This window comes from Ascaphus truei, chromosome 14 (genome assembly GCF_040206685.1).
Source record: "Ascaphus truei isolate aAscTru1 chromosome 14, aAscTru1.hap1, whole genome shotgun sequence".
Lineage (NCBI taxonomy): Eukaryota > Metazoa > Chordata > Amphibia > Anura > Ascaphidae > Ascaphus > Ascaphus truei.
Window position 1 is genome coordinate 56,348,905 of NC_134496.1, and position 19,123 is coordinate 56,368,027.

The 19,123-nt window shown below is 43.4% G+C and overlaps 1 protein-coding gene across 1 annotated transcript in view; it reads right to left on the reverse strand.

Moving 5' to 3' along the window:
- The window catches only part of LOC142466204 (putative cation-transporting ATPase 13A4), a 50,177-nt gene that overhangs the window by 19,067 nt on the left and 11,987 nt on the right, over positions 1-19,123 (reverse strand). The window contains exons 6-23 of the mRNA XM_075571089.1: positions 19,007-19,076; positions 16,035-16,169; positions 15,495-15,567; positions 13,307-13,438; positions 12,822-12,995; positions 11,874-12,031; positions 7,350-7,538; positions 7,034-7,095; positions 6,039-6,189; positions 5,625-5,708; positions 5,292-5,448; positions 4,680-4,785; positions 3,905-4,029; positions 3,009-3,172; positions 2,363-2,488; positions 2,050-2,129; positions 1,376-1,418; positions 47-156 (exon numbers count right to left, since the gene is read on the reverse strand). Coding sequence (XP_075427204.1) covers positions 47-156; positions 1,376-1,418; positions 2,050-2,129; positions 2,363-2,488; positions 3,009-3,172; positions 3,905-4,029; positions 4,680-4,785; positions 5,292-5,448; positions 5,625-5,708; positions 6,039-6,189; positions 7,034-7,095; positions 7,350-7,538; positions 11,874-12,031; positions 12,822-12,995; positions 13,307-13,438; positions 15,495-15,567; positions 16,035-16,169; positions 19,007-19,076 — 2,139 coding nt within the window. The remainder of the gene's footprint in view (positions 1-46; positions 157-1,375; positions 1,419-2,049; positions 2,130-2,362; positions 2,489-3,008; positions 3,173-3,904; positions 4,030-4,679; positions 4,786-5,291; positions 5,449-5,624; positions 5,709-6,038; positions 6,190-7,033; positions 7,096-7,349; positions 7,539-11,873; positions 12,032-12,821; positions 12,996-13,306; positions 13,439-15,494; positions 15,568-16,034; positions 16,170-19,006; positions 19,077-19,123) is intronic.

Here is a 19,123-nt window from a genome sequence, read left to right on the forward strand (position 1 = left end):
GCAAATATTACACGCGTGGCACATGTATACATTCACATGTAGTTACCTGATTATCTGGGGTATACAGCTGATGTTTGGAGTCCGTGAAGTGAATGGGGAGGCCACAGAAGCCTCTTGTTCAGATAGGGATATTCCAGCGTGGGCCACTTTCAAAGCCTGAAATTAGTGAGCAGTTTTATTAATATAAGTACATACAGTAGTAAGATACATGTTTTTACAGATTACACACATGTAATAGACAAGTAGATGACTCTTTCAACCTAATTAGCCATCTAACTAATAAATAGCACAAGAGTTTGGGGGATATTATGTCCATGCAGTGACTATCTGTTTCTTATTCAATAATATTTAGGGTACTTTTGTTTTTTACTGCACTAGTGCCGCTAAAATATATGTCATACAATGGCCATTAGTGACAAGTCTGTCCTGTTTGCATTGAATTAACTGCATACAATGTTTGTTTTTTGGAGTAGTGGATGAGGAGGGAATAATATATCACAGAAGTATGTGTCATTTAACTGTAATAACTAACATATACAGTATTCTTCTTCTCTCGACAGAAATGTTACAATAATTAATAAATAATAAGTCCTTGTGAACGGTATAATCAGTACTAACAGTGTGAGCGCTCAGAGTGACTCAGGTGCAAAGTACTGGTCTGTTCTGGACATTTTGGGAACTGTTTGGCCTCCTGTCTGATAATGTGTATACTGTTATACTGTTGATTGACTGAAAGTAGTGAACATAAACAGTACATAATTAACAGAAATAAAATAATCGAAATTGTGTATGGTAATTGGTCCCTTTACATAAATTTGCCCTCATTAAAGATAATTCAGATTATTGTGTAATCCAATATATAAAAATGTGTTTTAGTTAATGCACATCATATTTTCATGTGTTTGGTTCAAATCAGCACCATATATTAAAATCGAAATATTATTTCTTCTTTACAGAAAAATAATTGAGTTGCCCAGACATAAATAAATTGCTATGTATATGTATAAATCACCTAACTAATAGACCAATAATAGTGAATAAATAATAATGGGTGCATACTAAGGACTGGGGTATAACAGAGCAAGAATAGGGGGCAAAAAGATACTCTCAAAAATAGTCCACTGTGTAGCACACCACCAAATGAAATAAATATAATTTTACATTTTATTGGGTGAAAGGGGTTACATGTTATATGTAACCCCTTTCTCCCAATAACATGTAAAATTATATGTATTCATTTGGTGATGTGCTACACAGTGGATTATTTTTTAGAGTATCTTTTTGCCCCCTATTTTTGCTCATGGTTTAACTAAGCCTGTGCTTAACCTGTTTATAAAACAGTGAAAATTAAAAATGATTGGAATGATATACTCACACCACAATCATTGGCTCCATCACCACACATACAGACATAGTAACTGAGGAAACAATGTAAATTACGCAATTATACATTGTGCTTATTAATGTAAAACAAAAGCGTTACAGTACTATCTACATTTCCATTTTTAATTGGTGACACAGTGATCCATATTGGAAACTAGCTTTTTGCCATCTGCCGACCACAAAAGGTATATTTCTTCCATGACATGCTTGTTTTGTCCTTGTGGAGCCTGACACACTTTACCCATGTACAGTATTTATTATCTGCCTGGCCCTTAGATTAAACAAGCTCTTCTCTTCGTGGTCAGCCTGGAATTATGTCAAAATACAGATATGGCAGCTTTACTTTCCCTATCGCAGAATATTGCATTATAACAAATAATATAAGAGTTTCCATAGGATTCAATGGCAGTAATAATGCAGAATATCACAGAATAGTATATTGCGGGAGCAATAAACCTTCGCTACATCTGTAACTTGTGCAGGAAAAGTCACTGCAGGAGTCACTTAACTCTTAACATACATTACAATGTTTTTCATCCCATCCCATGTTCTAGTGGTATGAATGTGTGCTTAGAATCTCAATATTACATAATAACCACAATTCTTAAAGGTCCATAAAGTAAAATGTGTTTGTTCTTTGCAATTACTGTAGGACATTACACATACTCCAGGTTCTGGAATTCCTCCACCAGGCTGGATTTCTGTCCAGGTGACATTCTAGCAAAAATTGCTCCATTCACCAGCAACTGTAACACAAAATACATGAAAGTATATTAAACAATATTTATTTGTATAGGAACAAAGCAGCATATAATAGCAAAACGGGCACTTTGTTAGCTGTCTCTATTGTATCTTATAGTTGAATCATACTGCACACGCAATATGCTACATATAGTGTAACCTTGACCTTTTTAACAAGAAATAGCTGATTAGCTTCTCTTTCATGGACAGATTTTTGGGTTATTTGTTTGTAACTTACTTTTGGTAACAAACTCTGGAAATGATGCAGGATGGCCTGATATGACTTCCCACTCATAGCAAAATGGAAATCACCCCTTGCTTCTTCTTCAATTGTTCTCCTTTCAATGTCCAAATGCAATGTCTCCTACAAAATGAGATGTTTCTTAGGAATGTTGTCATTGTTGCTACTGATTACATACTTTAGGTCCAGTACATAGGTTCACTACACCTCAGAGATGAGCAGATTCTAAATGTATAGGAATATCTATCAGTATGTCCCAGAATTCCTCTTCTGTTAGACATGGAGACAAAACACTCAGATTCCCTTCTGAGGAAGAACTTTGGGTTTTTCTGCATACATTTTGATATATGTTTAGCTTTATGGATTGCTTTGTACACGGTATGCAAACATGATTCTGGCATATTTATTTCCTACATTAGATGATGGTTAATAAATTGAATTCCTTTGTGCACAAATAAATTAACTTAACAAAGGACAAACACATTTAAATATGTGCTGTATGGTACTATCACCTGAAAAGGCAGGCTCAAGCAAAAATAACTTGGAATATTAAACCGACATACTTCACAATTTTACAAAACATGTTCTTTATGTACTGTCCAAATGAGAAGAAACAATAGCTACAAAAACAAAAAACTCTTACTTTGATATCATCTGCGCTCTGATCACAGCCTCCCACTGCCTGCCATGAGATCTTGGCTGAGGATAACTCAGTTGGCTCATCTGCCTCCACTAGAATGATGTTGCTGATCTCAGGCACTAAGCCTGATGTTCTTGCCACTGTAATAGCTGTTTGCAAATTATCTCCTGCAGAACAAATAATCATTCAAATATAAATCATTTATGGGATTCCCAATAACGTCTAGTACTATACCAATAACCAAACCTCAATTTATAGCTCCTGTGGTGTTTTTTCTTCTATTTTATACCTATTTATCCTTATTTTGTATTTCTTATTTATTAGGCTATGTATATATTATCTTGAATTTCCTATACAAGGCAGAACAACATGTATTACAAAACCTACAATATGTTAAGCTAACTTTATGAATGACACTTGTTGGCAATTAGTCAAGTATGATACATCCAATACTTTTTGAGGGTTAGGAAATGTATTTGGGTTCTCTTGCTTCTTATTGAGAAGTAAATTCAATTAGCAGCATTAGCTGAAACGTGCTAAAACATGTACAGTTTGCTAGCACTATAATATGCAGAACTAATTAATAAGCATCAGAATAGGTGGAAGTATGAAAGAACATCATCTCATTATTGCCATTGGATGTTACTAGTCAAGGATTTCACATCAAAATATCCCCACAAAAAGGATGTCAGACACCATAACATCACATTATTAACATTACAAACCTGCCTTTTTCTAGTTTTTGTCAGCGAACACAGAAAGAAATGTTTTTTAATATTTGTCAATTTAATTTGTAGAAATGTCTTGTTGTTAAACAACGTGACATTCCTGAGTTTGTGTTAAGTGGCATTCCTGAGTTTGTGTTAAGTGGCATTCCTGAGTTCGTGTAAAGTGGTTACCTGTGATCATAACAGTCCTGATATTAGCACAACTCAGTTCTTGCAAAACAGGTTTGGTTTCGGGTTTTAATCTGTTCTCCAATATGAGCAAACCCAGAAATTCCAGATCTGATTCAACCTCCTCCCTAAAGAGAAAGACACAAAGGCTCATTGTATTACACTATCATATACAGTAGTAACAATGATAGGAACTTCTACAAGTTTCATGCATTTGGTGCGATTATTTATTTTAATAGGTTAATGTCAAATCAGAGTTGGTTGTTTAAACAAGTCACAAATAAATAGATAAAATAAATGCTTCCATTGATCGATCCCCTGTTTATAGGTACACTTTGTAACTTCTCTAATTAATTCCATATATTGCTCCTCTTAAACATTGTCCTTTTTACTTTCTGATTCACAATGGGCATAAGAACTATTGTAAATGGTCCTGTTACATTAAAGTTAATAGATGCATGGTCTACGTGACTTTTTAATATCAGTAATCCCGAATGTTACATGCTGACATTTAGATTCCTTTGCATTTATATCATGGCTGCAAAATGGGGCAATAAATGCACAAAGGATATGGGCAGATTTATAAGGGGAATCTCGTTGCTTCTCACTTACCGTTTTGTTATTAGTTATTAGTTTCACTCATTATTTGTCTTATCCATGTCAGTGACATTTTCTTAAACCGTTTCATGCTTCATTAGATTATTTTAATGTGAGACACACTTACTCTGAGCAGATAATGTGTGTGTGGTGCAAGGAGAAGCAGCAGGAGGTAACCTACCTTATGAAGTTAGTCTCTGCTTTTGGGAGAGTTTTGTGGGCCAGCCCGATGACGCGGAACCCTTTCATGGTGTAAAACTGAAGCTCGCTTGAAAATCCCTTTGGAACTGTTACAACTGAAGCTCGCTTGAAAATCCCTTTGGAACTGTTACAAATAGATATATATTTATAGAACAAGTCGTTTGTTTTCTTACAAATACAGGTTCCCACTTTCGAATGATTTGATTCTCTTCTTTGTTTCTGATTTCATTCTTATATATAAAATATATCAGTAGCATTTTATTGTGCAGAATATGCAAGTTTGTTTTTAGGGTTCACGGTTTAGCTGTGATCGCTGCACCCTCAGAATTAACCCTTCAATTCTTCAGTTTTATATGAGCATTTATAAAAGCTTCTTTCTCTCGGTTCTCCGCTTTTCTTTTTTGCAAGATTTTACAGGTCCTTTGGGCACTGAATGCAAATAAAGGTTAATATGTCTTCATTTCGCATCACTGCATTTTATATGCAATAGAATTCCAATCTCATTTTCCCTCAGCATTCACCATTATTAGTTTCCTGGGTTCCTAGGCTGCTTTTGTACCTGCAAATCTGTATATTACTGAAGATCTCTTACCAGTTTCTGCTTTGCAAAACGTAGTCACCATCTCGGGGGCTCCTTTCATATATACAACAAGCTTATCTTCTCCAATCACCTGGGCGATAACAGACATGCGTTGGAGGCTGGAGGAAAATGGGAACTGGTGGACAATTGTAATTCCTTCCAATGGGACCTAGATAAAAACAGTTTTAATGTAGAATGATTGGTGAGTTACAATTTGTGAGTAACACTTGTGCGTGGCACTTTTTGTGTCTCTGCTGGTTTGGCACATGTCCATCTGTAGCTTGGATCATAAAAATGAACCTGGAATTGTGCTTGGGTTAATGACATGTATTTGTACTAACTCACCGTGCCGGACCATGCTGGACCTGGCATTACAATCACATTGGACACGGCAATTTCACTGGCTTCTGAGTTTGATTCTTTAACTTCCTGCAACGAGTTTTATTGCAAGGGAAAAGTAAAAGCGACTGTAATTATCACCCAACTAATGAAGAAAATACACATAATACAAACACTTTAATGAGACGCTTTTCCTAAATATAATTTTAAGATCTTTATAATGTACTTAACCCAAATACATTGTTTATTCGTCGATTAAAAATACTTTATATCTAGACAATAAGAAAACAATCTCACAATGAGACTAGATGCTTCTCCATGTCTGTTAAACCCTTGAAGAGTATTTGCAGGCTCCCAGTAAGTGGTGGGAGCACTGGGCAATAATAATGTTACATTGTAACTTGTACTGATCCTTCTCACCCAGCCGGTGCCTTCAAACATCTTCAGGTCCAGCGGGTCCCCTTGCAGTTTCCCATCAATAGCAACCAATGAGTGACAGCTGCTGAGCGCTCCGAGCAGGGGCCCCCAAGGTAACTCATCGCCAGAAGTGAACTTGTGCACCTTCTGGAAACTGAGAGGCAAACATAATAAACAGAATGTATTCATGTAATTTAAACATGGTTATTCTGAATTATCCTTCATCACAGCTCCACTGGGGCAAGAGAATCAGCTGGGAAGTGAAAACCTCCCCCCTTTCTTATAACATACACCTTTGGGCGGTTGCGCATATACAGGGATGCTCTCTTATATAGGGTATCACAAGTCTGTATGGCATGGGCAAACCATAAATTAAAATACTCGGTGTTCCATATAAACCCCACAAACCCGGGTGTCCGGGAAGCCTCACATGTCCCTTTCAAAGCAGATTATTATTATTTAAAAAAAAACTATTCTGAAAGAAGATAAATACCAAATTCATTGTGACAGTCAGGCTGAAGGTTAAACTTATGCCCCAATATAAATGCTGCTGCCTTGGTAGCTGTTTGGAAGAGATTATAGAGATTATAGAAGACATAGGTTGCTGTCTGTTACTGGGTGCTTATTATATTTTGATCGGATGTTTTCCGGGCCCATGTTCCCCAGTTATTTCCTGCACCCCAAACTCTCACAGGGTCCGATGTTGGTGCTAATCTCCTTACAGAAACCTCAGGCAGCAAAGGCTTTATAAGTTAATTCAAGCAGAGAAACCCATTGTTGCGCTAAAGACTAATGTGTAGAGTGCTACCAAAGTGAAGGAAATTATTCCACCAAATATGCCCACTTAAGATGCCCACTTAATATGCCCACTTAAGATGCCCACTTAAGGTGCCCACTTAAGGTGCCCACTTAAGATGCCCACTTAAGATGACCACTTAATGTGCCCACTTAAGGTGCCCACTTAATGTGCCCACTTAAGATGCCCACTTAGAACATACCCATTCCCCGCGGCTGGGAGGACGCCCCACAGGTCCAAGCCATCTTCCGTTAATGTGCCGGTCTGCAGGAGATAAAGCGCCACATTACTCTCCGTTTGCGCCTGATTTCGCGGCAGAGTCAGCTTATTGTGCAGAGTTTTAGAGACCACGGGATTTTCTTCTTCCAGTGACATTTTTAATGACAAAAGAATACATTTTGGGCCTTGAAATGTATATAAAGTTAATAAAATAAAAAAAATGAAAACTGTCAACATATAGGACTGTCTGTCTGAGAAATAAAGACCTGACGCTAACACCTCGGGGAATAGCGCCTGACCTTGTCAAAGCAGATCACGTTCAGCCGCCCGCACACATTGATCCTCTGCGGACTGATGCAGAATATCCCCTTCTTCTTCAGCCTGCGCTGCGCATACATGATCCCCGTGGATAAGGCAGCGGATAGCGCCGGGGGCACCGCAGTGGTGATGATAATCAGCGCTTTTATCACTACTTCTGTAGGCGATTCCTGGAGGGTAAAGTGTATGTTTCCCCAAAGAGTTAATAATGTCACCAAATGAGACGCTTTCCCTAAACCTGGCCAGGCAGTGAGGGGGCCCCGGGGGGGGGGGGGGGGGGGGGGGGGGGGGGGGGGCGCCCTAATAACAGGCTCTGCATTAAGAGAAGATAGGGATTATACACACTTTCACTCATTAGTATTTTAGTGAATTGTCTGCCTGACTGAGACGCTTTATTCACAATTAATAAAGGGTTAATGTTGCCAGGTTTGCGACCTTGTGGGAACTATTCTCTTGTCTCTATTGCAGATGTAATTGTGTTCCATATGTTTGTAATATTGCACAGATAGGGGGGTGTGCGGTCATTCTGCTGGTGAGGGGGTTCCAGACATCAGCACATCTTATACTATATTAGTGAAAGCACTGTATGTTTGCCTGCCTGCCTGCATGCATGCATGCATGCCTGCTGGATGTCCGGTGTCCCTAGCGGCAATCTCATTGGTCCCTTGGCCCGCCCGCCCCCGCACACCTCTCATTGGCCTCACACACTCACACCACCCCCTTGGCCCGCCCCCCACACCTCTCATTGGCCTGAGGCGGAGTGACGGGCCAAAGGTCCAAAAAAATAAATCACACACACACACACACACACACACACACACACACACACACACACACACACACACACACACACACACACACACACACACACACACACACACACACACACACACACACACACACACACACACACACACACACACACACACACCCCTCTCTCCCCTCTCTCCCCTCTCTCCCCTCTCTCCCCTCTCTCCCCTCTCCAAATCACCTCTTCCCCCTCACCAGCGGCATCACCTCTTCCCCCTCCCCAGCGGCATCACCTCTTCCCCCTCCCCAGCGGCATCACCTCTTCCCCCTCCCCAGCGGCATCACCTCTTCCCCCTCCCCAGCGGCATCACCTCTTCCCCCTCCCCAGCGGCATCACCTCTTCCCCCTCCCCAGCGGCATCACCTCTCCCCGCTCCAAATCACCTCTCCCCGCTCCAAATCACCTCGCTTCCCGCAGCTGCCACGCGGCGCGTAAGATGGCGGACCCCCTTCCTCCCTCGCGGCGCCGAGTCAGACGGTGGCGGCGCCCGGAAGTACAGGTAGGTGTCGCTCCCCACCTCCGGCGCCAAACGGAACTAAAGAAAGGGCGCATCAACTGAGGTGTGTGTGTGTGTGTGTGTGTGTGTGTGTGTGTGTGTGTGTGTGTGTGTGTGTGTGTGTGTGTGTGTGTGTGTGTGTGTGTGTGTGTGTGTGTGTGTGTGTGTGTGTGTGTGTGTGTGTGTCACTGTCCACTGCCCCCCCCTCCTATCCACTGCCCCCCCCTCCTGTCCACTGCCCCCCCCTCCTGTCCACTGCGTCCCCCCTCCTGTCCACTGCGTCCCCCCTCCTGTCCCCCCTCCTGTCCACTGCCCCCCCCTCCTGTCCACTGCCCCCCCCTCCTGTCCACTGCCCCCCCTCCTGTCCACTGCCCCCCCTCCTGTCCACTGCCCCCCCCTCCTGTCCACTGCCCCCCCCTCCTGTCCACTGCCCCCCCCCTCCTGTCCACTGCCCCCCCTCCTGTCCACTGCCCCCCCCTCCTGTCCACTGCGTCCCCCCCTCCTGTCCACTGCGTCCCCCCTCCTGTCCCCCCTCCTGTCCACTGCCCCCCCTCCTGTCCACTGCCCCCCCCCTCCTGTCCACTGCCCCCTCCCTCCTGTCCACTGCCCCCCCCCTCCTGTCCACTGCCCCCCCCTCCTGTCCACTGCCCCCCCCCTCCTGTCCACTGCCCCCCCCTCCTGTCCACTGCCCCCCCCTCCTGTCCACTGCCCCCCCCCTCCTGTCCACTGCCCCCCCCTCCTGTCCACTGCCCCCCCCCTCCTGTCCACTGCCCCCCCTCCTGTCCACTGCCCCCCCCCTCCTGTCCACTGCCCCCCCCCTCCTGTCCACTGCCCCCCCCCTCCTGTCCACTGCCCCCCCCCTCCTGTCCACTGCCCCCCCCCTCCTGTCCACTGCCCCCCCCCTCCTGTCCACTGCCCCCTCCCTCCTGTCCACTGCCCCCCCCTCCTGTCCACTGCCCCCCCCCTCCTGTCCACTGCCCCCCCCCTCCTGTCCACTGCCCCCCCCCCTCCTGTCCACTGCCCCCCCCCTCCTGTCCACTGCAGGAAATGCAGGGGGAGGAATCCATGCCTTTGAGGCGCCCCCCCCTCCCTTTGACGCCCCCCCCCCCTCCCTTTGACGCCCCCCCTCCCTTTGACGCCCCCCCCTCCCTTTGACGCCCCCCCCCTCCCTTTGACCGCCCCCCTCTCCCTTTGACGCCCCCCCCCTCTCCCTTTGACGCCCCCCCCCCTCTCCCTTTGACGCCCCCCCCCCTCCCTTTGACGCCCCCCCCCCTCCCTTTGACGCCCCCCCCCCTCCCTTTGACGCCCCCCCCTCCCTTTGACGCCCCCCCCTCCCTTTGACGCCCCCCCCTCCCTTTGACGCCCCCCCCTCCCTTTGACGCCCCCCCCTCCCTTTGACGCCCCCCCCCTCCCTTTGACGCCCCCCCCTCCCTTTGACGCCCCCCCCTCCCTTTGACGCCCCCCCTCCCTTTGACGCCCCCCCCCTCCCTTTGACGCCCCCCCTCCCTTTGACGCCCCCCCCCCTCCCTTTGACGCCCCCCCCTCCCTTTGACGCCCCCCCTCCCTTACGCCCCCCCCCTCCCTTTGACGCCCCCCCCCCTCCCTTTGACGCCCCCCCCCTCCCTTTGACGCCCCCCCCTCCCTTTGACGCCCCCCCCCTCCCTTTGACGCCCCCCCCTCCCTTTGACGCCCCCCCCTCCCTTTGACGCCCCCCCCCCTCCCTTTGACGCCCCCCCCCTCCCTTTGACGCCCCCCCCCTCCCTTTGACGCCCCCCCCTGCCTTTGACGCCCCGCGCGCACACACTGACTGACTGCCGCACGCACGCACACACTGACTGACGCGCACACAAAGCCTGACTGACGCACGCACACACTGACTGAGGCACACACTGACTGTGTGTGCGTCAGTCAGTCTGTGTGTGTTTGTGTTTCTGCCTCAGACTCACTGACGCGCGAGCAAACACACAGTGACTGACGCACACACGCTACATGAAGCTGTAAAGGAGGGAGGGAGGGGGGGGACTGGATTGATGTGAATGGGGGACAAACAGAGAGAGGGGGGAGGAGAGAGAGGAACGGGAACATTACATCCCGGGCAACGCCGGGTCTCTCAGCTAGTGTATTATAAAGCAGAAATCCAAGTGAAAGTATATGATGTATCTGATAAATCTAGAACTGTCTTGTAGAACCTGTTTTATTTGAGATATAACTGTGAATAGATCCACACAGTGGTCAGCCCTAGAATTGTGAAAATATCTGAAATATCATATACAATAATCTAGTGATAATTTATACGTATATATTGATTTTATGTGCATCATATTCTATACCCCACACAATACAAGAAAACTAGGAACTATGAGCTCAGTAATATCCCCACAACAAATGAGATTATATAAGCAGTAAGGACGAGAAGGTCCACAGGTCCAGGGGCCAAAACCCAAGAAAGACCTTTCCTCTGATTTATTTTATAAACTGGGAAAACATTTGAGTTTATAAATTAAAAACGTGCAAACTTTTGCACAATGATTAAAAAATGTTAAATAAAAATCATTATACTAGTATTATTTTTTTAAACGTTTTTTTCCATCACTTGATATTACAAACCCCAACTAAAACCAATCAAATTCCAGCAAAACTAACCCCAAACTAAAACCAATCAAATTCCAGCAAAACTAACCCCAAACTAAAACCAATCAAATTCCAGCAAAACTAACCCCAAAATGCCAAAAACGTTTAGACTCAAAACCAAAATGCCAGTGCCCAATACCCATTACCTAGTGACCAGTGCTAAGTGCCCAGTCTCAGTGCCCAGTACCCATTACCTAGTGACCAGTGCTAAGTGCCCAGTCTCAGTGCCCAGTACCCATTGCCCAGTATCCAGTGCCCAGTACCCATTGCCCAGTACCCAGTGCCCAATACTCAGTACCCAGTGCCCAATACTCAGTACCCAGTGCCCAATACTCAGTACCCAGTGCCCAGTGACCAGTACCCAGTGCCCAATACTCAGTACCCAGTGCCCAATACTCAGTACCCAGTGCCCAATACTCAGTACCCAGTGCCCAATACTCAGTACCCAGTGCCCAATACTCAGTACCCAGTGCCCAATACTCAGTACCCAGTACCCATCCTTAATTAGCAGCAGAGGGGGGGTCCTATTCTCTCGGTAAATAATCCTCCACATATTCAATTCTCTTACCCCTTTTATGACAAAAACAGCCACAGTGTAGACTGTTCCAATAAGAGCAACTGTTGCTAGCACCGTGAGGAACCGGAAGGCATCTCTGTACAACTTGAAATTCATGGGCTTTGGGTAGAGTATAGATCTGACCATATCACCTTTAGAAGTATTGAAACCTGTAAATGTAGCAATACATAGAGGCATCAGTTTTTAAGAAGTAGAGACGTTGGTTTCATCCATTCATTGCATGGTACGGTTCACAAATATTACATGTGCTGCTCCAGAGTGGGTTCCAGATTGGGTTCCCGATTGGGTTCCAGATTGGGTTCCAGATTGACCCACTTGTTTGTTCTTTTTTCCCCCATCCAGATTACATAGGTCTTTTCAAAATTAGCCAGACATTTGGCGAAATATTACTTTAAATACATTTTTTTTTACCAGAATCTCTATAAACTACTTCCAGGTTGTTGGACATTTTGAATTACAGCTGAATTATTCCCTCAGTTTGATAAACTGTCAAACTGATATTTGTTATAAATTAGAAAATATAATATATATAGAATATTTTGCATATATTGATATGTTAAATGCTAAAACAACAGTTACAGTAACGACGATTTAAAATGGCTGACTGCTTGTGACTTGGTTTTACACTTACAGTATATATGTTACTACTACCACCGTATGTACCATATAAGAGTTTTACAGCACAGCACTTAGAGGCCTGGTGCAACTTGATCTGTGTGTACCATTCTTTACCATCGGAAATCTCAAAGTGACAGTTATTGATGTAGAAAATAGAGGATGGACTATCAGTGATCTACATGAGAGAGAGGTCCTCTGTACATGCAACAATGCTGAAAGTTGCTTATTAGCCTTAATATCCGTACAAAGTATCCTGCGTGTGATATAAAAGAACAGTATTATTTGCATTGACAAAACATGTAATGAAAGAAAAGAACCAACCAGTTCTCAGAACAACAGCTTTGACGTGACCGTGGCTGGGAGGGGACTTGGTTTGAAGGACCTCTGTTCCACAAAAAAGGATGTGTCTCTTGAAGTCCTCCCCACTGTGTTCTTTCCACGGCATGGTGTGATTAACATGAGGTAGAGGTGTCTTAGAGACAGGGATACTTTCACCTAAAGAAAATACGTTCGTTTGAAAACACAAGTAGAGGTTTTTTCAATGTAGGCCAAGCACTATATACATAAATTATTAAACTTAAATGACTTTGGCTACATTTTCATATTAAAAAATACGAGAATCATTATGCTATATTACAGAAACAGTGACATTTGCATATTTATGCATTGCATAAACTTATATTTATTTTTACTGTTACTTTCTACTGGATGTTTTGCACTTTGCATGTTAAGATGTTGTTCTGACTGATGGTATTAGAAAACATGTTAATAAAAATGCCAATAAACAGCCCCCTTGGGTAATGTACCTGTGAGACTGCTCTCATTCACAATGCATCCCCCACTGATCAGTATGGCATCGCATGGTAAGAAGAGCCTCCTTCCTGTAAGCACGATTACATCTCCTGGGACCAGACAGCGGGATTCCATCTCTTTGCTTTCTATGAGAAAATATAAAGGTCAAACAATAACGAATGAATGCAGGTGATACAAATCAGCGTTAACAACCGTCCTGCTTAGGTCTAGTAAGTAGGATTTCAATTTTTGTGTACCACCGTGAGGAGAGGAGCTGTTTTTAATCATCATTGTTTTTAATAAATGCATTTTTTGTCCTCACCTTTTTGCCGACACCTTTATTAGGGAACTCACCATTCCCTCTTATTCCCCAGCCTTTGTTATTTGGCCTTACAGTATTACACTATGTATTTTTGTTTCCCTTTCTCTTTCATCTGCTGAGATCCATCAATCCATCTTCAATTGGATCCAAGTGACTTTGGACTTTGATACTCATTTACTATGGACACCTAATCAAGGACTTTCAACACTGGTATCATTTATCTGTTATATCACTGATGGTTTAAGTTGTTTCTGATGCACATGTAAGTTATTTTATTGGTGCCGCTAGGTAACTATTTTTTTCTACTTCCTAAAATATGCAAAAGTATAATACAAAGAAAAAAGCTGAAGATCGCCAATGAATATCTGAAAGTCCAGCAATGGGCGTCGGCGCATATAATTACTAAGTGGTGCTATTCCTTAAGTGACCTTCCAGTGTAGGAAGAGATCTTATAGGCCATTTACGTCATCACTGAACAAGGTCCCCATGGGGACCAAAAAAGTGGGCTACCTTACCTTTATAGGCTTCAATAAATTACCTTATAATACATTATAGGATAAATATCTGTCATCTAAAGTTAGCATAGGTTGAACTTGATGGACATATGTCTTTTTCATGCTCATCTACTATGTAACTATGTAACTATGTAACTATGTAACCTTCAATTAATAGATGTGTCCATTTCTGGTAATTACGTCTCTCGGGAAATTGTCTAGTATATTCCAGAATGGGCCGTTAGATGTATTATGGAGCTGGAAGGTGTTTTATGGGAGAACACTGCTTAGGAAATATGTCTCGTGAGGTCAGAGATGTTTAAAGCTGCAGACCAAGCAATATCTGACGTGTATTTTTTAAAATAAATCAGTTTTGTACTATAAGAAAATACTTGTAGCATTTTTTTTAAAAACAATTTTCAAAGACATTTTTAATATAGATACAATGGGAGTTCATTTTAAATGTACTGTAATGTAGCAAGCATTTTTGTTTCTATAAAAAGCATTTACAAAGTCACACCCCCTTCCTCTTCTGAGACAGGCTCTGGCTCTTGAGCCCTGCCCACTCTCTAGCAGTGCACCAATTGTATCTAGTGCCTGCCTTGTCACATGATCTCCATACAGAACTTTGCATCGTGGGTACTGTTTTGCAGCAATAACTGAATTAAATAACCCAGACAAAGTGATCGATTACAGGACAATGGATGGATCGGCAGCTCTGCTAATTACTTGTCAGTGTGCAGATTGAATTGATGCATATATTAAATTACTTTTTGTTTGTTTTTTAACGGCAGCTTTACGGAGCAGATTAAGGGCCATATTATTTACTAAGAAGTGCCATTCCATGAGACACCTTCGTAGCTGGAAGACACCTCCAAGTGAAAGGACCAAAGGGCGATATGCAGTGTTACTCATTAAGACATCTTCCATGCCGCAAGACACCCTCAAACCATTCACTTGATGGGCCGTAAAGAAGCACATTTACTGAAGCCGTGAGGCAGGAATCATGGAGTAGCACGACTTCGTTACTATGCTCTCCCCAAGGATATAGGAAAGGGAGAAATATTTGGAAGAAGCTCCCATCTCATTTCACAGGACTTTGAGGATGTACATTAAAATCTATGAGAGGGTCGAGAAACAAACTAACATTTCCACGTTTCCTTCAATAAACTGGAGACCTTTGTTTACATTATACGGTAGTCATGAATATCATAGAAACGATTTAGGTTGTGACCATGGTGACCATATGGATCATATATATGGACCATATATACATGATATATTAAATAAGGATTTGTGGTTTCATTGTTGTTATGGTACAAGAGTCACGTTATGCCTAGAAACATACTACTTGGCATTACAGAATAGATAAATAACTTCACTTACCTCCATTTTTTTGGCGTACGGCGACTTTGATGCTGTTATTGGACTCAACCAGATTGTGAAGCTTTACGGATTCCTTTAGAGTTATTAAAGTGTCACCGTTACATTTATTTCAGCGAGAATAAGATGACATAACAAACCTTTGTGTGATTGTGTAATGAAATTGGTGTCATTAAATTAAGGAATTACATTGATAGATGAGTTCAACATACAGTGAATAATATCTATAAAATGTCCCAAACTGAGAATTGGCCAAGACAAAAACAGCAGATTCACTATCAGTTGCTAAACTTTAGTAGATCTTAACTCCGTTCAAAGAATAGGACTTAGGTATGCTAACGCTTAGCGCGCTTCCGTGAATCTGCGCCGTAGTATTTTAACATAAAAGCTTCATTACATAAAAGGTATACTTTCAGGTATTTCTTTTATATCTGTAATATTAACATTATTTGCATCAACTAATTTTTATGTGACCAACAGCATTGTCTATTTTGTCATGATCTGTTCATAAACCGTCATGTGTTTATTATGGGAAATACACACCTTTCTCAGGTCGTGCACGGTAAAGATTATGGAAATAAGCGTCATTAGAATTACAGCGATGGAATATTCAATGAAACCAACAGCAAACCACAGAGCCAGGCTGCAGGCTTCGAAAGCATAAAAGGGATTTAAAACCTAAATGTAAAAGAAAATAAATGACAATTAGTGGGGAAAAAAGCGATCATGCAAGAACATTTATAAAGGTAATTATGCTTCACTTGGGCTCAGATCCAGAAAGCTTTGTTATTGAGTAAATGAGGCGTTATCTTATGTTAATGCATCGTTAAATGCTAACAGCTATCTTCAAAGTTGACTAACGCAGGGTTAAGTGCTATTTTCAGCCGTGATGGTCCTTGCGTTACTATAAGGGGTGTTAGTGCTACTGATATGCCCAAATAGGCGTTCCATGTGATAACGCGTATCCACAGAGCTTCGTTATAGATAACGATGAGTTACTTAGATTTTTCCCCTCCAGACCCTGAAATATGGATTTGCTGGAGAGAAAGAGAGAATTTCTAAAGTCCCAAGTGCTGTATATATTCCCTCAAACTCACCTTCAAACAGCTCGGGGAGAGATCTGTGCACAAAAAGAAGTGCACCTGTGACACCTGGGAGATATGCTACTTCTGTACCTGTGACACCTGGGAGATATGCTACATCTGTACCTGTGACACCTGCGAGATATGCTACGTCTGTACCTGTGACACCTGGGAGATATGCTACATCTGTACCTGTGACACCTGGGAGATATGCTACATCTGTACCTGTGATACCTGGGAGATATGCTACATCTGTACCTGTGACACCTGCGAGAAATGCTACGTCTGTACCTGTGACACCTGGGAGATATGCTACATCTGTACCTGTGACACCTGGGGGATATGCTACATCTGTACTTGTGATACCTGGGAGATATGTTACATCTGTACCTGTGACACCTGGGAGATATGCTACATCTGTACCTGTGACACCTGGGAGATATGCTACATCTGTACCTGTGACACCTGGGAGATATGCTACATCTGTACCTGTGACACCTGGGAGATATGCTACATCTGTACCTGTGATACCTGGGAGATATGTTACATCTGTACCTTTGACACCTGGGAGATATGCTACATCTGTACCTGTGACACCTGGGAGATATGCTACATCTGTACCTGTGACACCTGGGAGATATGCTACATCTGTACCTGTGACACCTGGGAGATATGCTACATCTGTACCTGTGACACCTGGGAGATATGCTACATCTGTACCTGTGACACCTGGGAGATATGCTACATCTGTACCTGTGACACCTGGGAGATATGCTACATCTGTACCTGTGACACCTGGGAGATATGCTACATCTGTACCTGTGACACCTGGGAGATATGCTACATCTGTACCTGTGACACCTGCGAGATATGCTACGTCTGTACCTGTGACACCTGGGAGATATGCTACATCTGTACCTGTGACACCTGGGAGATATGCTACATCTGTACCTGTGACACCTGCGAGATATGCTACGTCTGTACCTGTGACACCTGGGAGATATGCTACATCTGTACCTGTGACACCTGCGAGATATGCTACGTCTGTACCTGTGACACCTGCGAGATATGCTACGTCTGTACCTGTGACACCTGGGAGATATGCTACATCTGTACCTGTGACACCTGGGAGATATGCTACATCTGTACCTGTGACACCTGGGAGATATGCTACATCTGTACCTGTGACACCTGCGAGATATGCTACGTCTGTACCTGTGACACCTGGGAGATATGCTACATCTGTACCTGTGACACCTGGGAGATATGCTACATCTGTACCTGTGATACCTGGGAGATATGCTACATCTGTACCTGTGACACCTGCGAGATATGCTACGTCTGTACCTATGACACCTGGGAGATATGCTACATCTGTACCTGTGACACCTGGGGGATATGCTACATCTGTACTTGTGATACCTGGGAGATATGTTACATCTGTACCTGTGACACCTGGGAGATATGCTACATCTGTACCTGTGACACCTGGGAGATATGCTACATCTGTACCTGTGACACCTGGGAGATATGCTACATCTGTACCTGTGACACCTGGGAGATATGCTACATCTGTACCTGTGATACCTGGGAGATCTGCTACGTCTATACCTGTGACACCTGGGAGATATGCTACGTCTGTACCTGTGACACCTGGGAGATATGCTACATCTGTACCTGTGACACCTGGGAGATATGCTACATCTGTACCTGTGACACCTGGGAGATCTGCTACTTCTGTACCTGTGACACCTGGGAGATATGCTACATCTGTACCTGTGACACCTGGGAGATATGCTACATCTGTACCTGTGATACCTGGGAGATATGCTACGTCTGTACCTGTGACACCTGGGAGATATGCTATGTCTGTACCTGTGCTGTATCTCTTTGCGCTTGTTTGCTACGTCATTCTGTTTTTGCCATTTACATAACTCTGTACCCCCATTTTACTGCACTGTGGAATATGTTGGCGCTTTACACATACTCTCCCTGTCCTTAGGCCCCAGTTAGGTAAGACAGATGTAACGTGAGTCATGTTTAGCTAACGCCAGGAAGTGCTAATTTAACATGGCTCTAAGCCTATGCTAGTGAGATCACTAATGGCCATTGTTTATTAATGGAATTAGCTCTGTGGATTGGCGTTACCTTCAGGGAACGTAACGCCCGTTACTGATTTTGATAACACGATGTTATGAGTCCGGAGCTTTGTGGATCTTTTCCTTAAACCTTTATTATATTAGTTCTAGTTTCTGCATCGTGCTGGGAGAACTCTGCTTTCCCTTCTTTAGTGCACAAGCAAAGCATGTCTGCCGTCTCCTACAAGTACAATGATTACTGCCTGTATAATACCACGTGCACAATCTAATATACAGTAAAACATTGCTTACAGTATCAGGATGTTCATTTTCTAAACACTACACTCCAGCTTACCTCTTTAAAAAGCAACTTCCAAATTGGCACAACGTCAACTTCAATGGCATTTGGTCCACATATCGACCTTCTGTAGAAGGCAAATGCCATGTTATCATTGTTATGTAACTATTAATC